The sequence below is a fragment of the Calonectris borealis genome, chromosome 21, assembly GCF_964195595.1.
Source record: "Calonectris borealis chromosome 21, bCalBor7.hap1.2, whole genome shotgun sequence".
Lineage (NCBI taxonomy): Eukaryota > Metazoa > Chordata > Aves > Procellariiformes > Procellariidae > Calonectris > Calonectris borealis.
In genome coordinates this window covers 7,240,300-7,262,209 of record NC_134332.1, presented here as the reverse complement: position 1 = coordinate 7,262,209, position 21,910 = coordinate 7,240,300, and the positions used below count along the sequence as shown (strand labels likewise).

The following is a 21,910-nucleotide window of genomic DNA, read 5'->3' as shown; positions in this document are numbered from 1 at the left end:
GAGAGAGGGCATGTCCCATTGGGTTTGTCTTTAGGACACGCAGATGTCTGCCCAGCTAACCCAGTCTCACCTTCTCGTGGCGTACAGCTCGTTCACCGGCTGTTGGTGGGTGAAGCTCTGTTGCCCCGTTTTCCTGTGAAATCCAAATGACGGTGCCGTAAGAAGAGCAGGATATAAAAAGGATCCTTCTGAAGTCACTGGAGATGCATGAGTGTAAGCGAGGGCAGACCTTACCTATCAAGTCTACCCAGCAATATCCATAATTCAGGAACAGCCACGTCTGAAAATAACAGGCACCCATTCCTAGCAAACACTAGAAGCAAAAGCTATGAAAACCTCTTCTTCCCATGATAACAAATCACATCGGGGTTAGTAGATAATTTTCTTCCAAGTGACCTCATGATCTACACCACTGTCAGGAGTGGGGTACAGACAGGGCCATGGGTGATTCCGTACCTCTCTGGCTACGGCAACATCTGTGTAGCAAAGGGTAACGCATGAGAAGGTGCAAGCAGGGCAACACCTGAGTCTGGGGTGTAGATCCTCCGGTGAGTAAGACGCAGGAGGTGGAACCTGGAGGCTTTAGTAAGGACCTTGTCCAGGTGGCTTCAGAGGTAGCCAGATGCACTTCTGTAGAGGAAGGCGTTTGGAAAAGCCGTTTGAGCGGGAGGGGCACGGTTTGCAGGCAGAGGAAGTCCTGCAGGAGAGGTGGCATCTGGAGGACAGGGCGCAGGACGGGGAGCAGGGGATCCGCTCTCTTGCTCCAGCACATGGCCCCAGGCAGATCATTTCCCCTTCCCTCTGCAGCTCCTTCCCCTCGATAACGTTTCTTCCTTTTATTAACAATCTGCCTCAAGAGCTAGGACTGAAGAGGGCTCAGGGTGCCAGATCCTGCTGAGCTGGTCTGAACAGGTCTCGCAACCACACGCACGCTGCTGAAAAGGCTCTCCCCTCGGAGAGGCACCGATTAGCTGCTATTGCCATCTTCATCTTCCACATAGGACATTACCAGCAAGAAATTCTCCTTCCTCACTTCTCCAAAGCCACACCATCTACTTCGGCAACAGGTTCAACATCACCACCCGCCTGGGGAAAGCACTCCCAGAAGAAATGCCCCCCCCCATGACAGTCTCAAACCAGCAAACAAGGATCCTGGGTCCCTGCAACTGTACCCCCATTTCCAGGGAAGCCCGCTCTCCTCCGTGCACCGGTTTTCAGAGATGCTCAGCCACGAGCTGCTCTCTCCAACGGGCAGATCTTTGAGGTAGGAAGTCCAGCAAGCAGCTGCAAACGAATGGACTGGATCAAACCCAAATCCACGAGCCAAAGGTTGCCTAAATCTAGGCTTTGGGACTATAAAGGATGAAGCTAGGGAGACTTTGACTTGCACCGTCACTCTCTGTATTAAACTCCATTTTCGTACGTGGATTCAAATCCTAACTATAGCTCTACTGGCACAGCCCATTGGGACTTGTCTGTATTTTCTCCTAGGCAATACATGCAGAAGAGGACAAAATGTGAGCTGCGGGTGAATAGCTGATAACGCTTGCATGCATCTCGGCTGCCGCTTAGATGCACTTCTGGGCAGTCCCGCGGGTGGGAGCAGAAGGGGTATTTATGTCTGGTATTCACTTTGTCTCCAGGTGCTGAGTACTTACAGTTCTCACTGATGTCAGCATGGGTCGAAGAAATCGGACCCAGTTGTCTTAATTAGCTGCACGAAGGAATTCCAAGGAAAGATTTCTTCTCAGTCACCAAAAACCACATTCAGGGAACACCTATGTCCTTTTCCACTTAGCTTTGTGTTGGACTTAGTCTCCCAGTGCATTAAGTAAATCTGGTTCCTCCTGCTCCCTCTACCTGGTGGACTGGATGCATCCATGCAATTTGATGGTAACCTCGTGGCTAATTCGTCCTGTTGCACTGAACAGACCCAGCTAAGCAGTAAATACGAAATTCAAATCTCACATTGGGGTCGGCTTTGCATGGACTTCTCCCTTCCCAAAGAATGCCTTTATCCCGTGCCTAGGTTGAGACGTGCCCCGCCACCTCCATTCGCATCACCAGACACGGCATAGAAAAGTGATGCTGCCTCTTTTGAGATTTCATGCGTTGTGATTAAAAGTGATGTTTTTCCAATGCTGCTTCATTACAAAACTGACGGGGACAGGTTGAATATAAAAGGAGCGGTGGCTGGAAGTAACAGGTGCTATAGACATCACTATTGATACGGCTGGTTAATGGCCGTATGGTTAGAATGGGCCATACGGTTAGAACGGGGATCGACAGGGTCCCAACGGGTACTTAAACGTCTGGGGACCCGGGGCACCCTGCACCGAGTAAGGCGGTAAATAAGCAGAGGTAAATAAAGCTCCTTCTCTGGCACCTTTTTGCAGAACCAGGAATGCACAAAGGAGACGCGGGGAAGGGGATGGGGCACCAACACGGGATGCTGAGGCACGTGAGCTTGTCTCTGCCTCACCTCTCTCACCGATGCTCAGCTCTCTATGGCCCCAAACCACCACAGGAGCTGACGCCCTGTTGCAGCGTAACCTGACCATCCCTGTCAAAATCCCGTGGTGGTCCAGGGTGGGAAGCAGCAGGGCAAGCCCTGGCCGAGACCCTCACCTGCACCCTCTCCCCCCGGCAGCAGCAGTGCAGGGGCTGGCGGACACCGCCGAGCACGGCCAACGCGTCGAGCAGCCTCACGGGCCACTGGGGTCTCGTTTCCTACCCTTGACACCGAGACGGGAGCGGGGCAGCCCCTCGGAGAGCCAACACAGGTACTAAGCAGCGTTGGGGAGGGGTAGACCTGTTGAGCCGGCGCGGCGGAGAGCAAGGCTGGGTCCGGCAGCGGGGGGAAGGCGAGGGCTGCCCGAGCCTCGGCACCGCCGTCCCTCCCTGCCCTCCCGCCCCGGCTCCCGGCGCAGCAATAAGAATCGTCCTTGGTCTTGCAGAGATACTGTGAAAACAAAACCAAGATGTACCGAGTCTGGACGCTTACCGAGATGTAAAAAACAAAACCCTGCTTTTATAACAGACAGAGAAATAAAGTGAAGTTTTCAAACGCGTCTGCCTGGAGTCGTTTGGGCGGTGGCTGTTTTTAAACGAACGGCTCCACCACCTCTGCACTCACGTTTCAAGGCGGCGATAAACACCCTATTTACCATGAAGTGCCTTTTCTCTCTATTTCAGCTCTTACACCCCATCAGATAGAGCGTGGAGGTTTCTGGTTAAAAATACCAGCCGACATCCTGCATTTTTCATTACCAGGCTGCTGTGCATCTTGTGACGGCAGGACGGAGCCGAGCCGGTTGGCGCGGGCAGCAGCTGAACTTCCGCACAGTTCAGTTTCCTGACGCTGTTTGCTTATTTAGCAAAAGCCTGGCCAGATGTTAGCTGTAAATACCACATCTGGAGAGAGGGAGCTGCTCAGCCAGGCTCCGGCAGCCCGGGCAGCCCCTTCCGACCTGGGCAAACGAGAGGTTAAAAGCTGCTGCAGTAGACGACTGGTTTTCAATTATTTCCCCCCACATTTTTCATGTTTAGGTTCTGCTTCCTTTTCAGTAAAGGAAACTGTCAAAATTATTTCCAGAGAGCAGGGGGGTGCCTGGCCAAGCGGCCAGCACAGCTCCCCAGCTAACCCGTTAATCCACGGGGCCCAACCCTGGCACCTTCCAGCTCTGCCCTCCAGCTCCTCCTGCCACAGGCCAATCCCACCGCGGGCTCCCTTCCCACCGCCTGTGCCCCAAGGCAGACACAGGTTTCTCTTTCTTCTTTTTCTTTTTTTTTTTTGTTTTTTTTTTGTTTTGTTCTTTTAGTATTTTTGCTGGTTTGCTGCTCTCTGATCCAGCCTGCAAAGCATCATCAAGGCTTCTCAAAAAGCAGCGGAGGAAAGACTTGCTCTGTCTGCTGCAAGATCGTGCTGCTGCATCGGCTCCCACCCAGCATCCTGGGGACCCTCCTCGGGCTGGAGGAGCCACACCATGCTCGGGGCTTTCCTGGTGCTGGACCGGGGAAGGGCTGGACCCTTACAAGGTGCACCTCACACCGATGTCTCCCCTTCGCTGCATCTCCCCGGAGCGAACGAGAGCCTGTTACAAGCCTGTTATGCCCCTTAAAGGTTGTAGCCAACCTTTGCAGCTCAAGAGCCTTTTGCTCGCTGCTGCCGGGCAGCAGGGAGCCCTGGTGCCATCATCCACAAACCACCGAGGTCTGCGCCCACGTAAAACACGAACAGCCACACAGTCAGTTTGGGAAGCTCCGCCAGCACGGAGCAGCCCCACAAACCCAAGTGCGGGAGGGGAAGGGGAGGAATGAGCCGTACGGGAGGTCACGGCTCGAGGAAAGGAATGTGCATGGATGGAGCCTGAGCAGAGGAGAGGACAGGTTCTGAGTGGGATTCCTTTCCACAGTGGAAACTCTCCAGCCTCATCTGGTGATAGCAGGTTAAATTTAGATGTCCTAGTTTTGGAGGGGGGAGGGGTGGAGAGGGGACACCAGCCAACTCACAGCTGTTTTGGGTGACACCCTGAAAAAGCCGAAAGCGCCCGGTCACTTATTGTCTGCACAGAGACATTCGAAAGCCTCCTGAGAAGCATCAGGAGGACGGTGGGAAGGACGTCGGCTGCTGAACCCAGCAGAGCCCGGGCGACAGCGGAGCCCAGTTCTGGTGCTTCAGGTAACGCCAACATCCATCCTGTATTGCGGTGCATTTGTGAATGCTGAGGCTACAAATCAAACTTCACCTTTCTAGAGGTTTTCTCGCTTGGCTTCGTGATTTTCTAACCTCGGTTTTAAGTAGACTGAGGCAACAGTTCCTGTGTTTGAAGAAATACTCTCTGGCCTCCATGGTCCCTGCTCGAAACTTCTTGCAGGGACTTCCCTCTGCTGATGCAAATCAGGTTTTGTTTCCTATTTCTTCTCTCTCACATCTTCTTAAGCTGTTCACGTGCAGCAGCTGCAAACACTCATTTTATTCCATCATGTTTTCAAGTTTTAAAGCAAAATATTTTTAGCAATGCACTGAAGAGCCTTGAAGCATCTATTAAAAAAAAAAAATAGTGTCATGTGTTGCATGCACATAGTTATAGCAGAGCTCCACAAACAATCTGCATCAAGATTTCCAAGGCTGCCTTTAGTAACACCTTTGTACAGTGGTTCCCACGAAGCTATCGGGTACAGAGTCCTGGCAACACATCCAAACACAGGAGCAGCACTGGAGGGTCAGGTCCGACCACGATTCATAATTTTGGGGTCGTCCCACATTTCCCCCTCAAAATAGAGTAATAGCTTATTTCACCTTTGATGCAGAAGCCATTCTGACATCATTTAAGCACAGCGCACTTGAAGCACTGAAGCTCCTGGCCCCTGCAGGGAGGTTCTGCACGGAGCCCTGACGCGGGAGCGACCCCAGCACCCTGCTCCGGGGGGTGTAAGGGGGTGACCCGTCCCTTCAGCGCCGGAACGGGATGCTGTGACGGGCCAGGACTGCAGCCCGAGGCCAGAGCATCGCCCGCGGCTGCGTGCGCCCAGGAGCGGTGCCGCAGCACCAGGGCTGAGCGACAGCCCTGCCGCATGGTTTGAGCGATGCGCTTGCTGGCAATACGCAACTTCATTTTTATCTCGTGTTCAGGGAACGGTACGAGTTCAGATACAGGCACTGGCAGCACAAAGTGTGCCCGTCTGTGATAAAGGCATGTACGGAGAAGTCCCGGCTCTGCAGCAGGAGCCAGACACACGCTTGCAGAAGAGGAGCTTTGTGACCTACTGAAAGTTGCAGAAAAACGAGGTGTGGATGGTGCCGAGCGTAACCGCGGGGAGCTGACACAGAAGCCCACGGGCACACGTAGGTGCAGAGCTGAAAAACGTGCCGACGCGTCCAAGCTCATCCCTCGGAAGAGTCGGTCTTTTCTCTGGGGCCTCGCTGCTGCGAGAGGGAGAAAGGCCGGGGCTGGTCTCGCTGCCGACCGAGGGCTGCTCATCCCCGCCGAGCTGCAGCCGCCTCTTCCCAGCCCCTGGGGCTCAACGCGACATTTATCTAGGAACAAAAACTCCCTCGGCGCTACCAGACACGCTCACGCCAAAGCCTCATGCAGGATTATTTTTCCTTGTAAGCAATGCTGAAAGCAACGCACAAGGGCAGGACACATGAGAACTAAGGGGGGATAAATAAAATGTCACTTCAGCCTCCGGGCCGGCCGCAGCAGGGACACGTACGTGGGCCGACGGGGCGATGGGAAGCAGCTCCGTACAGGACTGCTGGCAAGGGGCAGAGACCAGCGCCGGCCGAGACCGTGCCCCTGGTTCCTTGGCAGAGGGGTGGGAGGAGAGGTAGTGCCACCACCTGCCGTCACCCTTCCACTGCCTCGCTCCCTGCTCCCCGCAGCTGGGGCAAGGGTCCGAGATGCTCAGCAGCAGTTTTCCGACCTCCACCATCTCTCACAGGGATCCTACTCATCCCCGAGACTCACCGCACACAGGCAAACACAGCAGCTCGCTGTTGAGGCTGATAAGCCCGTCCTGAGCAGGATGGTCATGTCAGAAAGACGTCTGGTTTCTTCCGTAGAGCATCGCCAGGGCTTTGGTCAGCAGCACGTCAGCTCTGCCCGCGGCACCGCTCGGGCGGGGAGGTGGCCACGCGGGATGAAGCGAGCTGAGGGATATAATCCGGCAGCATGGGATGATCTTCAGCCCTGCCATCCCTCCTCGGTTCGACAGCTGAGGGATGCCTCCAGCATTTGTCCCCTGGTCGCCTCTCCCCAACACACTGTTGTGGCACAGAAGGGCCGAGGCCGCTGGGGACAGAGCAGCGATGACCTTCCCTCCCGGGAGACGGATCCGGATGGAGCGGTACAGCCGAGACCACTGGTACTCTGCGAGACACCTGTGTTCTGGAATACCAAGTATTATACAGTAAAAACCTTTAAAACAGGAGATTAAATAATTTTTCTTTCTTTTTGTGCCTCTTTTGACGAAGTTACATTTTGCCCCTTTTGCAGAAAAAGGCTCTTTTCTTTGCTGCTCTTTTAGCCTTCGAGGAAGCAGAAGTCCCCGGTCTGGTCTCTCCACAGGTTTGGGGAGATCCTCTCTGTGCCTCAGGTTCTCCTCTGCCCACCAAGTCTGTAACACCATCGTTACTGCTCTGCCACAACACAGCATCACTAGCACATGGCTTTCCACTGCCTTGAGGCCAGGGCGTAGTCCCAGGGGAGGGAAAAATAAGGTTGTTCTTTCATTAGAAACAGTTAAGAATCCACCTTCGATAAAAGCCTTGGAAGATTTCTTCTCATACTGAAATGGCAGGAAAAAAAACGCGCAACTACATTAGCACAAAATGATAAGCTCCTTCAGAGCAGTCGTGGAATGGTTGCTCTTAGTTATTTGAGGATTAACCAGCACGGACAACACAACTACTGAAGCGAGGGCTCCAAGCCCAGCTAGTCCTTGGCTTCTTCACCAGGTCTGCCAAGACAGGGGCTTTCTGTGTCAGTAGCTTTATTCTTTGGTGGACATCTGTCCACGAAAACCTGGACAGAGGCCATGAGATCACAGGCCACCTAACACAGATGACAGACTATAACAGCTTCTGGCAACCACCAACCGAGCGTCGCAGGCACTTGCCAAGTCCTTGAGTCATCTAATAAAAATGCGGATTTTTCAGAGTTGACTTTGCTATGTTTTGTGCATATTCCTGTAGGCTTGTGGTCACGATCAGCCTCTCTACGCTGCTCAGCTCCTCTAGCAGCTACTGTGGAAACCAGGAGCAGCACCCGTTTCTCAAAGGCAGATAGTTCAGGGGATTGGGTTGTTTCAGCCATGATTTTGGAAGCATTGCAAGAAAATAACTTGCATGTTCAATCAAGGTCTGGAGTAATTCTAATGGCCCTTCACTTGCAGAGGGTAAAGGAGTTAAACAGGTACCAAGCAGCACAGCAGAGACAACCCCCAACTGCTCCCATCATTCCAAAAAAGAAACTTTAAATGGCTCAGCATGCCAACATCACATTCTTACCAAGCCAATCTTCTCCATAGCAAGAGGTTTATTAGCTATCTGGGGGAACACAGCTGATACAGCCTCGCTAGGAGGTGTCGCATGCCACAGCGAGGGGAGATTAATGCAAAGAATTTAAGGTCAGTGGTTTGGGCCAGCTGCTATTTATAAAGAGGAAGGAAAGCAGAACAGCAGTATCACCTCTAGGCCTTAAGAAATATTGTATAGTCAAAGAGAACATACACTGGGAGGGCACAGTTCAACCTATCTTCAGCTTCTTCTTCCACTTCCAAACTAGCAAATTTCAGAAAATTTTCTCCTCTGTCCTAGTGCTGTGGTCCCAGATCGCTAGCCCTCGCCCTCTTCCATTCGAGGGGAAGGGAGGTTATAAACAAACCCCTGACAACAGTGCTGTCTCTAACACGACATGCAGCATGCCAGAGTTCAGGAACCCAGGGCGTATGTAAAAGCTTTAGAGCCTATAGCCTTGGCAAAGCCTCTCCGCATCTAAAAATAAGCCCTCCTTGTATACTATATTCCCCCTATTTCAGTGGTCTTCCTTTTTAAGGCGAACCTACCTAACGTCATTCCCAGGTGCAGAGATAGGAAGGACACTTTCCACAACTAGGACAGGAGGTAGGTCGAAAGCTAACTTTTTAGGTTGACTTGAAAAAAGCAATTTCTTCAGGAACTGTTGATAGATACAAGTATTTAGTTTATAACACTGGATGTGAAAACAAGCAGTTATCAACTATTTACAATTCCAAAAAGTGACCACAAGCCCACTTGCCAACCAAACCAGAAAATGACACTTGTCAGCATATTGTGTGGTATTAAAAAGAAAGAAACGTTAGAATCTTTCTGCTGAAAATAGAAAAAGCAGAAGTATCCCAGAATGTCCTAATAGGACCAACAAGATAAAACCATCCAATCTGCATGTATTCAACTAATACATAAGCTGTTATTTCAAATGCATTTTTCACAGAGCAACAAAAACCCATTACATCATTTAGAGGTTTCATGGAGGTCAGATGCATCAAATAGAAAAAGTGTTTGTCCAGAATGCCTTCAGGGCATTCTTTAAAACATTTGCTCAGTATGATCAAGTATAAATATATGAGAATTTCACCAACATTATTGACTAAAGTTAAGAGCTACAGGGAAAAAGTACAATCTCACACACGTTAGAAAAAAATGTAGCTGACAGTAGAACCCAACAGCCAAAGCCACAAGCTGCAAAATCACTAATGCCTCTGGATGGAGGTCGCACTTCTAATTCAAGGGCCAGAAGTCTTCCCTATAACCTGAGTTCCAATTTCTGAGTTCTGTAGAATTTACAAAAAGGTAAAAATAGGAGAGCTTTTACTTCCCACCTCTTTGCTGAATGTTACTGCCATGGGAACGTGTTCTGCACGCTGCCAGCTTCTTCTCAGATAATTTCCTATTTCTCCACTAAGCCTCTGGCTCACACATGACTCAGTTTTAGCACTTCAGTGAGATAAGCATGTGCCCCATCCTATACTTAAAATTAGCAGGGCAAACTTCAGCCCCTTCTTAAGAGCCTAGGATAATCAGTCATTCTCTTCAATGAATAACGTGCTGGTTTATATCAGGAACCAACTTGAGCTACTCCTTTGTCTAGGCAAGGGATGAACAACAGAACAACCGAAAGCCAAGTCCAGTATGGGGCTGGTAACCACAGCATACATCTATTTCTTCTAGATCCAAGGAGAGAAACCCTTCCAACACAAATAACATCAAGGCAGATAAAATAGTTTAATATAGAGCGAGAACAAGTGTTGCATAAAAATAAGCAAAATCTTTTTCTTAAAAAAAAAGTCTAAGAACTCGTATTTAAAAGAAAAGCTGTTTGGATATTGATCACGTAGGTGACTCATGAACGCAGGAGCTACGGCACAGTTCTACAGGAAAGTTCAGGATGTTCTTAGCTTCTCCATCCACTAAATCCAGAGGAAGATCTGTGGAGCAAGGAAAAAAAAACCAACACAGCAATGAGTGCTAGAGTCTCCCTCAGGCAGTATTAACTCAGCAGATCTCTCAAACAAACTTCCAGTCTCCTTAGTATCAGAAACTTATTGTGAGAACGCATTGGTATTTCCAGCATCTTTTACCTGAGACTGCATCAACACATACTAACTAGATAACAATTATGCTTATTCTAGAGCCTACCATCTGGAGATACACATGCTCTTTCTACTTGACAGGGAAACAAAGTAAAAGAAACTTGCTAGAAGAAATCCAGCAAGCCAGTGGCAGAGTGGATGACAGAGTTAACCTCAGATCTTAGTCCCGTTCTTTAACTGTAAAATCAGCATCTCAGTTCAGCCAGAAAGGTACCAATTTATTTCATTCCTTGTTTCAACCTGACAAATGGAGTAGATATTAGATTCACACACACAGCTTGAGCACACACATCATGTGCCTGAGAGGTGGAGAAAGAGTGTGATCTAACTGAAAATTCTCTCTTATATGAAAGATTAACCTCACTGGAAAGCACACATTCAGAGCCTGGACTATAAGCCTCTATGCAGGGCCACTGAAAAGGAAATCAGAACTAGAATGTTACAGCTACTTTCAAAGCTTGCTCTTGTAAACCTTGCAATTCTTCTATTCTGGTTCTATTTGTATTTTTAATGAAGAGTTAGACACAAAATGGCACTTACGTGTTCGATGATCCAAAACCAAACCCTGAAAGAAATGCAAGATTACAAAAACAATTGTTAAAAGGTAAAATGAATGCTTAAGATTTGTAGTAAATATCCCCTCCCACAGACAGATTGAAAAACATTTCTTTCCTGCCTTAGGCCAGGGAAAGAGTGATGCGTAAACAATGAAAGTCAAATCTCCATCTAGAAGAAAAGTGACTTGCCTCAGTTCTTAAGAGGGCTTTGCTTTCATTGCTAATCAGCTAGGTCCATTCATTAGTAGCAACGGCATACAATGTGCCTGGTTTGTTCACCTCTCCATGAAAATAAGAGGGCTGCTTTCTGAAGATGGGAGTTTGTGCTTAATGCAAGCCAGTGGTGACAGGCAGACCACCAAAGGCTCTGTTCTCAGCCTGTGTAAATCACTGCAGCTTCACTGAATTACATCAGATAAAAATTTGGCTATTGGTGTTATCGCTCAGTTTTGCAGTGCATATTCTTTTGACACTAAGTACTTACATACAGATACCCATGCATATGGTACTGAATATTCATTACTTCTCAATATTTTCCTTTGAGAAGAAAGAACAACTCCACAAAAAAGGGGTGAAAAACAATAATCTGATGGGGTGCGCAGAACAAGATTTATTGACATGCCACACAGCCAATCAGTGATGGAATTATGAGATAAAGTCTGAGAGGATGCTACACCCCACTCTGCAGCTCAATTCTCCAGGCCATGGTGCCTTCCCTATAGCAGGATCAGGACCAGGCAGATTTTTGACAGGGAGCTGAGTCGTCGCACCTGAGTTCCAAGGAAAACTGGAGACATGGGGCCTGTTAGGTTTATTGTATTTTAGCTTCTCCTACCTCCTCCACCTGTCCCAAAAGCTGAGAATCCACTGCTTTGTGTGCCGAAACCGGTACCTTGTTGTGACAGTGATCCAAATGTCGGGGTATTTTGATTTGCTAGCGTGCCAAACGACGCTGTATTGTTACTGGTACCGCCAAACCTGCAGTTTAAAGAGAAAATTTGTATGTGCAAGCATCTTCTCACTTACACTGGAAGTTTGTCCCCATACCCACAATGATAACAGTGCAATCCTTAAACGAGGATACATCAAAACCTGATATGAATAATTATAATTGTTCATTCTGGAAACAGATTTTCTGGTTTGTACATACAAATGTCTGTTCAGCTCCCATTCTTAATGTACACCAGGCAGAAAGGCAAATATGTTCATGCTTACACAGGGTACATTTTCAAGTGCTTGGAAATACCAACTTCAGCCAAATGGAATATATTAACTCACCCCTGTGTGTAGTTTTCACCCTTTAAGCTCAAAAGTACAGCATTGTTTCATTTCACAAAGAGGGCAGCAAACACGAAATTGGCATGAGCTGCCCATGGCCAGAGCACAAAGCAGAGCCCAGATACAGAACCCAGACTCCCAACTTTCACATGGTACCTCACCCACCGCCCATATAAACCGTCTGCAGATTTTTCAATTCCTTTCTCTCCCCAGCCCGTTCTGAACCACACACAGTTCCAGTGCTTTCCTGAAGATCTGCACCTAGCTGGCACTTCTCCCCACCACCTTTGGATTACTTCCCTAATTGCTTTTGAGGACTGAAATAAGAAACACTTTTATATATGGAAATTGGTCTCCTTTCTCCACCCACTCCGTCCAACCAGGCATTGTAAAGCTATCAGCATGACACACTAATGAGACCACGATATGCATTATGGTTCTCTGTGCCCCCCCCACCTTCTCCCAATTCTGAACATAAGAGGTGCTCTCAGAAAATGAGCTTCAAGTGTTTCTCTAACTTAAACTGGGCAACATTTTCAAATGACAAGCTCTGCTGAAGCTCTGCAAGTGCACAATGCTACTAGTACTAACCCAGCACCAGCCCTCCCCTGAGCAGACAGTTGGTCAAGTCAAATAGTGTGCCTCACACACGCTCCTGTCATTTCCGACTTAAAATATGAACTGACAGCACGTTAACCCACCTCTCCATCCATCCAGATCTAGCAGACTTTAAAAACAAAACAAAAAAACCCCACATCAAAACATATCTCTCCAGATAAGAGACAACCCTTGTAGCAGCGTGACAAGCAATTCACCTGGTAAAGGACATCACCCCTCCTATCCCAGACACTGTCAACCGTACACACCTCTTCCATACACAGCATTAGATACAACGGGCAGTTCAGCGACTATGCATCTTTGGCCCTGCTAACCGTCCCCTGTGCCTCTGGTTCAGCTCCTGACCCATGTACCTTGCAGACAACTTCAGCTCAGAACCACAAATGTGGTTTTCTCAGGACGGGCAGAACAGGTTTTGTAGTTCTTTTTTAAAAAAAAAAAAAAGCAAGATGGGGTGATGCATTTTAGAACAAGAGGTTTTTACAGTGCTCCATCTTCTCAGGACTATGCCACTAAACACACAAATCATGTCTACCCGGTGAAAGGAAGTGGAGGTGAAAACAGTGACAAGGAAACTTGTGGTTCAAACTGCTTCTTTCAGTTGCAACTAGAAGAACATGCCTGTTGAAAAAGGCCAAGCATAGTACGAGTAGAGAAACGGCTTAAGCTATGGGCAGATTTTTTTTTTAAACATATAAAAGACATGAGATACAGTCAATGCCCGGTAACAATTTAATCAAACCTATCCTGCCCAGATTTTCAGGTCTTTTGTACATCTCCTATACAAAACAGAATTGAGAGGCACTTGAGGTTAGTTTATGGAAGCAAAACATTATTTGCTCACAAACATTAGAAATTGCACACTTTGAAGAAGTGTAGTAGTTTCTATTTTTTGATGCCTAAATCATTTATCAAGTGATGCAGATTTTTCAGAATTGAAGCAGCAATGAATCACATGTATTTAAGTTAGCAGGGTGTTCTCAGGAACTCGGAGCTAATACCACACAACGTACTGGCAAGTAACTTCCCTGGATTTGGGATTTTTAAAGTTCCACTTCAAGAGAAAGGCAGAAAGGAAGTTCTACACAGATGCTACATTATACTGCAGAATTAAACTACTGCACAAAATTCTGTGGTGAGATTTGGATTTTTGTAAAGCTGCCTGGGAATTTTGCACACTCTTTTAAAGATTTTACGATAAAAATCAAATTCCTCAGGCATCTCTGAAAATATCAAAGTGAGCCTGCACCTTTCTAATAGAGAAGAAATTCTAAAAACTTCCCATGAGTTAAGCCACTGAATTCTTTCTTGAGTCTGCAGACTGCTTATGCAAGCCCTCTACATCACTGCGCTGCTTGTTCTGAATCCCATTTTATCTTTGAGCTTCCAAAGATAAAAGCTTCCAAAGCTTTCCACTGAGTGCATCTAGTTTCAATACAAAATCCTGCAGCACAATGGCTGAAAGTTGGAACTTATCAAAATATCAGTTGAGCTGAAGCTAAGCCATCCCTACAAGCGCATCCTTCTTTGCGGGGATTTAACTACCTGCCTCTATTTTTACCCTTTCCAAAGGGACTCTCCAATTTGCTGCACCAGAGTTCAGGACATACCAGAAGAACAGCTCAGGGGTGCCCTGGCAGATGGGTATCTGCCTAACCTCATGGGGAATTAACAAGTTACACTTCTAGATGTTCTAATATGCCTTACGTAAAGACAGTCCTCCTGACAAACACTTGCGAAATATGTAAACACTAAGATTGGGAAGATACCCAGTTTCCTCTTTTCACTGGAAGTTTTTTTAATTGGGTCTATTCGGTCTGAATATAATTGTAGGGTGTGAAAGAGAGTTGCTTGCTGGTAGTGCGATATTGAAGTAGTGCATTTGCTGCCTATTGCAGAAGCTGCTTAGCAAGGTTTGAAATTCTGTATTTGCTGAACAAAACAAGGAATAAAGTGCTGTCTACTCCGGTGCCAAGCACACAGGGTAAAGAAACAGGTAAAAACAAGCAGTGTGGGATAAACACAAATCACTGTGGGAGCGCAGGCTGTTACAAGTGCTTTGTCCCACCCCCCAAAGGTGAGAGAACAGACTGAATTCTCATTAGTATCTCTAGCCTAAATCTCACAAGTGGATAAGGTGGCTAGACAGACTCACTGATAATGATATTTATTATTTTCTCTGCTAGGCATATTTTGTAGACCTAGATTTGAACTCATTAAGTGTGCACACAGAAAACACTCCTGCATTTCCTTAGACACTTGCAAGATGACTCACATTTCCCCCCCACCCCAACCTCTAAAGCTAAAGATCCAACATAGTAGTCTCAGCATTAGAAGGAGATCATACACATTATTTCCTTTGGGGTTAAAGTCTTAGTTTTATACTTTTTTTTTAAATTTAAAAAAACCCCAAACACAAACAAACCAAGGACACTTAGAGCTTAGTAATCTATCACAGAATGTATTGTTTACGTTAATGCAGAGGTAACTAAGCATAATAGGTTTTGTCATGCAAGAACATTGTTTTCCCAGACCCTGGACCCTGGTTGGCTTACCCAAATCCTCCAGCGCTGGCTGCTGCCGTACCCTCGCCGAACACTTTGCCTCCCGTTGAGCCCAGAGGGCTTGAAAAGGTTGGGGCTGAACCGAATGCTGGCACCCCTCCGAACCCAGGGGATCCCCCAAAAGTGGGAGGGCTGCCAAACACTGGAGCAGCACCGAAGCCACCTGAGCAAAACAGAGGCAAAAAAGGGACAAGAACATCACGTAAACAATAATGCAGAAAGACAAAAACTAGATTTCCAAGTAGACAATCTCCATAATGGGGCTGTTCATCTTATCACATGGACACAGCATTATTTATAAAACTAACTGCCACAAAGCTTCCAAACTGCAGGGTATTTTGTTACAAAAGACATGGATAAAAAAAGTGCCTGAATGCATGCAAAAAACTGTAACCAAATTAAGAGACTATCCAGAAGAAAACTACATTCTGGGTCTCCTGAACGTTTGAGCACAAGATCAACTCAATCCCCAGAAGGTGGTAATATATCATACATGCCTGCACACTGTGAAGGAATCTATTTCCTTTACATAAAAAAGACCGGTATCTTAATTGTGAGATAGCAAGCGTGCAACCAAGTTATAGTAAAAATACATACAACGGGTGCTAGACTGATGCTTTTATTATTATAAAAAGAGACATATCCATCCTTCATCATAAAACTAGCACTCCTTACCAGAAAAAAAGCTTAGCTTATGTAGTCAGTTTTAAAGTAAAGCTCTGCTCATCACCATTTAAACGAGTTACTATCCAAAGGAACTGCATATAACAATACAGAATGAAAAGTCTCCTGTACAGGTCAGCTTCATGAACATTTGCTGCTGTGGTCTGGTTGCAGAGTTTTATCCTGGCTTCTAATCTAAAGCTCTGGAAGGACATACAAGTGTCTTGCAGATAGACCTTCATGCGTGCAAGTGCTTAAACTGGAAGAACTCCCCAGTGCAATGGGCAAGTCTCCCCCATCTCTTAAGATCAGAGAGTAGATAGCAAGCTTGTTTTTTAGGTGCTCCAGTGATGCAAAAAGATTCAGGAGGTAGGGTATTATCTAATCCTGGTTTAAGTGGTGGAAACTAAGATGCAATGATTAAATGCCAGGTCAGTGGAACTGCACGATTCCTGCAGGAAACCAAGATCTGAACACTGCTCTTGGCGATTTCTGTTTGGGGTTTAGCTGCCTTCTGCAGCTCTGAATGGACTTCTACCCAGATTATTTTATTCTATGTTCATCTGCTGATATTATTGGCCTGTTTCTAATTGACACTGTGGAACGCAAAGGACACCTGCTCTTTTGTTTGACTAGGGATGAGGATGGGATACCACCACACATTTTAATACCCTGGGTGAAATTCCAGTCCATGTCAAGGTAATGGATACTGTTTGGCTGTAAACAGAAAAGGTCTGGAAAAAAATAAATGCTAGGCCTGAATTATTTAAACACAGATCAGGTATCTTGTTACGTCTATCTCTAGGAAGTTAGAGTATTTATCACAGGGGCTGAAGCTTTGCTCGGCATACACTCTCTTCTGCAATGCATATTAACAAATAGTGGAGAAAGGAAAGTGAAACATGTAAGTAGTGAAACCAGGACAAAGGGGGATTCAAATCAAGTAAACCCTTCCACTGCAGTTGGGAGAGGAAGACACACCATTCATTTCAATATTTAGCAAATATAACCAGAGGAGGGAAGGATCTGAGGGGCTCTGTGTGATTGGACGTGCCTTCTGCAGAAACCTCTTGAAAATCCTGTCTCAAGAAGAATTTTGAAACCAAAATAATCAAAAGCAAGGAAAGAGTCATTGGGTGAATGAAAGAAGAACTTCCTTCAGCAATGCTTTTCTCCTCCTCTAGCAAAAATAACAGATGGGAGGTCTGCCTGAGACCAGAAACTCAGTCCGCTATCAAGCAGAATGCAAAACTTGAGAGACACCTTACAAATGGCTGCTGGATCTGATAGCATCATGATTATGCTCTCAGCCACTTCACCAACACGAGAGCACGGCTACTGTCAAAGCAGAGAGTGCTTCCTCTCAAAGCACTGCTTCTCCAAAGGGAGTTCTGGAGCACCATTGTCTCAAGACAACTTGAAGGATGACCAAGCCTCCCCTACTCCCCCCCGTGATGAAGCTTCAATAGACACACTTGCAGCAGGACACCTATCTTCATCAATGTTCACTGTAAGAATGGTCTGAGGATAGAGGAGAAAAGCTTTGCTCTGCCTGACCCTTTGGGCCTTCTTTTTTGCCTGGTAATTAACAAAATGAATATTTTGCCATTCAGTTCCAATGAACATATCACAGTCACCACTACTTTTGTGGCTCGCTCTTTGGGCAGATGACAGTAAAAAGAAAGGAGGTTTTGTGAAATTTCCAATGTTTGATTCAATTAACTCAATTGACAGAGGGAACAACAGCTCAACCACAGAAGAAAGTATGATGACAGGTCAGACTGATTTCAAAGGGAAGGGCCTGAAGCACATCCGATACGAGTTTTATGAGGAAGCTTTCCCATTGTAGAAACCTGTGCATTCACTCACACGAAGAAATGGGGACAAAAAGGGTTACAAAACCCAGAGTGAAGTTTGGAAAATAATATTCCAAGGAAGCATCTAAAATAGGAAAAATTTATTCAGTTCCGTATTCTGTACTCTTCATTGTACGGTACATAAGACCAGAACTAATTCACACAGCGCTCTGCTCTTAAACTGCAACGGGAATTTCTGGAATGAATACCTGAAAATGTAGTTCACTGAATGCTTTTCTGCAAAGACATTGTAAATCTCTGCCTTGAATCCACCAGCTAAAGTTCCATTCACTAAGCCATTAGTTATTTTTTATTCATTGTTCAGAGACAATTCCTGTACATGTACTGAGTCCAGGCTGTAGACATCTAAATGGTAGAATACTCTACTAAATATCTCACAGATAAGCGTGGGTGTTCGTAGCGGGTGGATTAACAAAGTACCTGCTTTGTTTGGACTGGAGAACCCAAAGCCTTGAGATGCCACGCTTCCACCACCAGAGCTGAAAGTGCCCGTAGGCTTCTGCTCTCCAAAAGATGAGCTGCCAAATCCAAAAGTCTTTGCTCCGCTGTTTCCAAATAAGCTAGAAGAATCTGGGGAGATGAAGAATACTTGTGAAGCTCATAACAGACAATATTCTACATTACACTTCATTAACTGGATCAGGAGAAAGGGAAACGCCTTTTACTTCCCCAACCCCCAAGCACAAAACGAACACCACATTGAAAATAGCACTCTGCAGAGAGAAGCCGAGTTTTCCCCTATTCCTACAGGGCTTTCTAGTTCCACCAAGATCCATTCTGGATCTGATGGACCCCTAACAACCCTTTATTGCTAAAATCTAGCAAATCACAGCGATGGATGATTTGTTTAGTTGCATCCTGTGCCGCAGTCACTAAGACAATCCCTCAAGTGAGAAATCACAGCAGCTAGAATCAGTCTCTCTTGACAACACAAATATCAGTCCCCCACAAATTAAAGATTCTCTGCTATTTTGGCAGTGGCCAGTATTTCTTAACATGACTATATGACAGGACCTTAAAGTAGGAGCCAAACTTTTCCAGCCTTACTGAGAAATAACTCAAGTTTTCATCTTTCAAGGCTACAGAGAGTTTCTAGTGGCAGGACACAGAATAACCAAAGCTTTTCACTGGTGAACCATCTGTTTTATTTCATCACAAAATGCAGCACTGCAATAAAGGAGGACTAAATTAGCAAGGTTAGAGAACTGACCTCAACCATTAATCCCAATGGATCATGAAAGATGTAATAAAAAAATGGATTTGCTCTCCCAAGACTTGAAGTGTTACTTCTAACCACTTGCAGCTCATTCTACAGGTTTCCTTTGCTCCCCTACTTTTACGTCTTAGCCACTGCTTCCCCCTTTTTTGTGCTTTCTACCTGCTGGACTCCACCCCTTCTGCTTTCCCCTTCTGCCAAACCCAAGTCACAAGTGATGAAATAACGAAGCTGGGCAGTCATTAAATAAAAGCCACAGTTAAGAAATCATTATGAATAACTTTTGTGGCATACAAAGGTATGTAACAAGCGCAGATCTGCAATAGCTGCACATGAAAGGCACGAGAGCACCTGCTAGTATTTCAAAATAATTGCTACAGCAGACAAATGGCATACATGCATCTCAGCTCAAATTTTAGAGTATTACCAAGACCTGTTACCCCAGAAAACTCAAGACCGATGTGTTTTTAACTTGACTCTGGCATTAAAAAGAAAAATCTTTATACTAATAGACAGTGATTGATTCTTGCCTTTATAATCCTTTATAGCTTCTAGAAAAAATTTCTAATAGTCCCTTAAAGTCCCTGGTGCAAAGGAACCTGCAGGTAGCTTTAATGTATTCTTAACTACTTTTCACACCTCCTTTTGTTAGGTTGGCTGGCTGGGCAAAAAGCAACGTGTGGGAGGGTTGGTGTGGCACCTCACATGCAGATTGATTTAGCTAACACACAGGTGCGGACTGATGCCTTTTAGCTGACAACTGGAGCAAAAGAAAGGACAAGTCCCTCCTCCCAAAGAGGGCTTTAAGACAATTCCTCTCATCTACCCAGCTTTCACGATGCTTGTAAGAGTTTATCTGTGAGACCCACACCCATCTACCAGATCTGGATAAAAACTGATAAAAGGAACTCTACAATTCTGCTTCCTTACCAAAACAGACTACATCCCCACACCAACCACTAAGCATATTTATTTTTCTTTACGACATCCACGTGACTGAAAAAATTCACATCTTCTCCTAGACATGAAAAATGACTGACAGCAAATTTTGATATTATATCATAATACAATACATTATAGCAAATTTTGATAAAATATATTGCATGTGCTGCATAAAGGTAGCCATTTTTAGGACAAAGCTGAGGAAACTGCTATCCATCACACACTTACTAACTTGGTTTCTCTTGAAGATGGGATTCTTAACAATTTGTACAGTGTTAGGGCAGATGAGAAATAATTAAAGCTTTCTAACTTCCAACCAAGTTGGAAGCAGAAATTCAGTGACAAGAATTTAGAGTATTCAATTTTAAAGGAGCATTTGGCCAAGAATTCCCTGCAGAATATGGATATTCTTCACACTTCTTGCATCTGCTTGTTTGTTTCAATGGCTTCCCTACTTGTCTTCCATAAACCGAAAAGAAAAATTCCAGATTACACATCATGCGTACTCTCTGTCTCCGTTACCCCTAGAAGCCTTTCATGTTAACACAGAATTTACTCAAAGACGACTAACGGCAGAAAAGCAGATGGGATCACAAAAGCAGATGGAAATCACAGCACATTTTGTATTCTTGTTTTGTTCACTTACTCTGGGAAGCTGCAGATCCAAATCCTCCACTGGAGGAACTGAAAGGATTCTTATTGGCTGCATCCTGACTTGGTTTTCCTCCCAAACCACTGAAGAATCCTCCACCTCTCCCACCACTTCCAGCTCCAAACAAGCCTCCACTGGAAGAAGATGGCTGCTAGAACACAAAAAGGACAAGAACGGGATTTAAGCAAAGTCAAAGCAGCACATGTCCCCAAGGCTGATTTTTCTGTCTGGCCTATTCCTCTGGATGTACGAAGGGGCTGATGAACCAGCAAGCAATTACCTTCCAACACATAATACAATGAAATCTTATTTAAGTCTGTCTTAAACCTTGTCTATGGTACACAACAATGCCTTTGAAACTTGCCCTACACTGTCCACTTTCCACTTAGCATGGAATAAAGGCAGGTGACTTACTGCATATCTATCTTATCTTGCACGTGATAAATCATTAGTCTCTCCATACCCCTTGGAAAACATTCACACAGATGCTGCTTTGTTGCCCTCTACAATAGCAAGTACCTTCAGTACAGAGTGGGACACTTTTTACTGAGCATGTCAAATTGTATCTTTTTTTTTTTTTTTTTTTTTTCCCCAATATATCAGAAATAGGTAGGGAGCCCTGAACAAGTCCACTATACATAACAGTCCCTTGTTTCTACAAAAGCAATAAATACTTGCCTGGCCAAAGACAGTGCCTCCAGTATTAGTTGCTTGCCCAAACACAGAACCCGTGTTACTAGAACCAAAACCTGCTAAGAAAAGAAAGGAAAATAAACCACCAGGACTATTACCAGGGTATAAGACAATTCAGGGAGGTGACACTAGCCCAGAACAGGGAAAGGACAGATCTCCCATGCCAAAACACAGGTATACAATTAATGTTACCAAATGTATCTAGGTTGCACAAATTTAAAGTATGTTCCAACACACAAATAATGAATTCCCTTAAAAGTTTATTTGAAAGTCATTCTCCTTTTCTCTTTGGCCAACTTCAAACAGAAAATAAAAGGCCTTTTCACTTGTGGGATTGTTGCTAACAATATAAGAGAACTGGATTTCTGTTAACAGTGCTATAATAATGCTGAAAGTCATGAACAAGCACTGTAGCATTCTGATTTCCCTTGTGTAGGGAGGACCTAAGCTTTGTTACCTAAAGATTCCCATTATAGAAAATGAAATGTTTTGATTAAAAAAAGAACTCCCCACTCCATTTCCCAGTTCACTTAAATGTGCATTTTGTAATAAAACTTGCATTTCTATAATTAGAAACACCTTTCTCAAGCAAAGTTCACTTCCCCCAGCTTAACTATTCTCTGTTACTGTAGTTAAAATGAGCAAGCAGTTTGCCTACAGTGCCATCATTTTTAATTAAACAAGCCTAATTAGTTTTTCTTCCTTGGAAATAC

At 45.5% G+C, this 21,910-nt stretch overlaps 2 protein-coding genes across 14 annotated transcripts in view; both read right to left on the bottom strand.

Annotated features, from left to right (window-relative positions):
- The window catches only part of PLPP7 (phospholipid phosphatase 7 (inactive)), a 35,650-nt gene extending 29,943 nt beyond the window's left edge, over positions 1-5,707 (bottom strand). For all 5 annotated transcript variants that reach the window (XR_012676777.1, XR_012676779.1, XR_012676778.1 and 2 more), the window contains exon 1: positions 71-5,707. The gene's annotated coding sequence lies outside the window, so the exon portion shown is untranslated. The remainder of the gene's footprint in view (positions 1-70) is intronic.
- A 4,116-nt stretch (positions 5,708-9,823) lies between these two features.
- NUP214 (nucleoporin 214) overlaps positions 9,824-21,910 on the bottom strand; it is a 45,299-nt gene continuing 33,212 nt past the window's right edge. For 4 of the 9 annotated variants that reach the window (XM_075170558.1, XM_075170562.1, XM_075170565.1 and 1 more), the window contains 7 exons: positions 21,183-21,256; positions 20,499-20,655; positions 18,115-18,264; positions 15,146-15,317; positions 11,530-11,672; positions 10,678-10,702; positions 9,824-9,972 (listed from right to left, as the gene is read on the bottom strand). In XM_075170558.1, coding sequence (XP_075026659.1) covers positions 9,939-9,972; positions 10,678-10,702; positions 11,530-11,672; positions 15,146-15,317; positions 18,115-18,264; positions 20,499-20,655; positions 21,183-21,256 — 755 coding nt within the window. In that variant the 3' untranslated portion in view covers positions 9,824-9,938. The remainder of the gene's footprint in view (positions 9,973-10,677; positions 10,703-11,529; positions 11,673-15,145; positions 15,318-18,114; positions 18,265-20,498; positions 20,656-21,182; positions 21,257-21,910) is intronic. The other 5 variants (XM_075170559.1, XM_075170563.1, XM_075170564.1 and 2 more) reach the window with 4 other exon arrangements.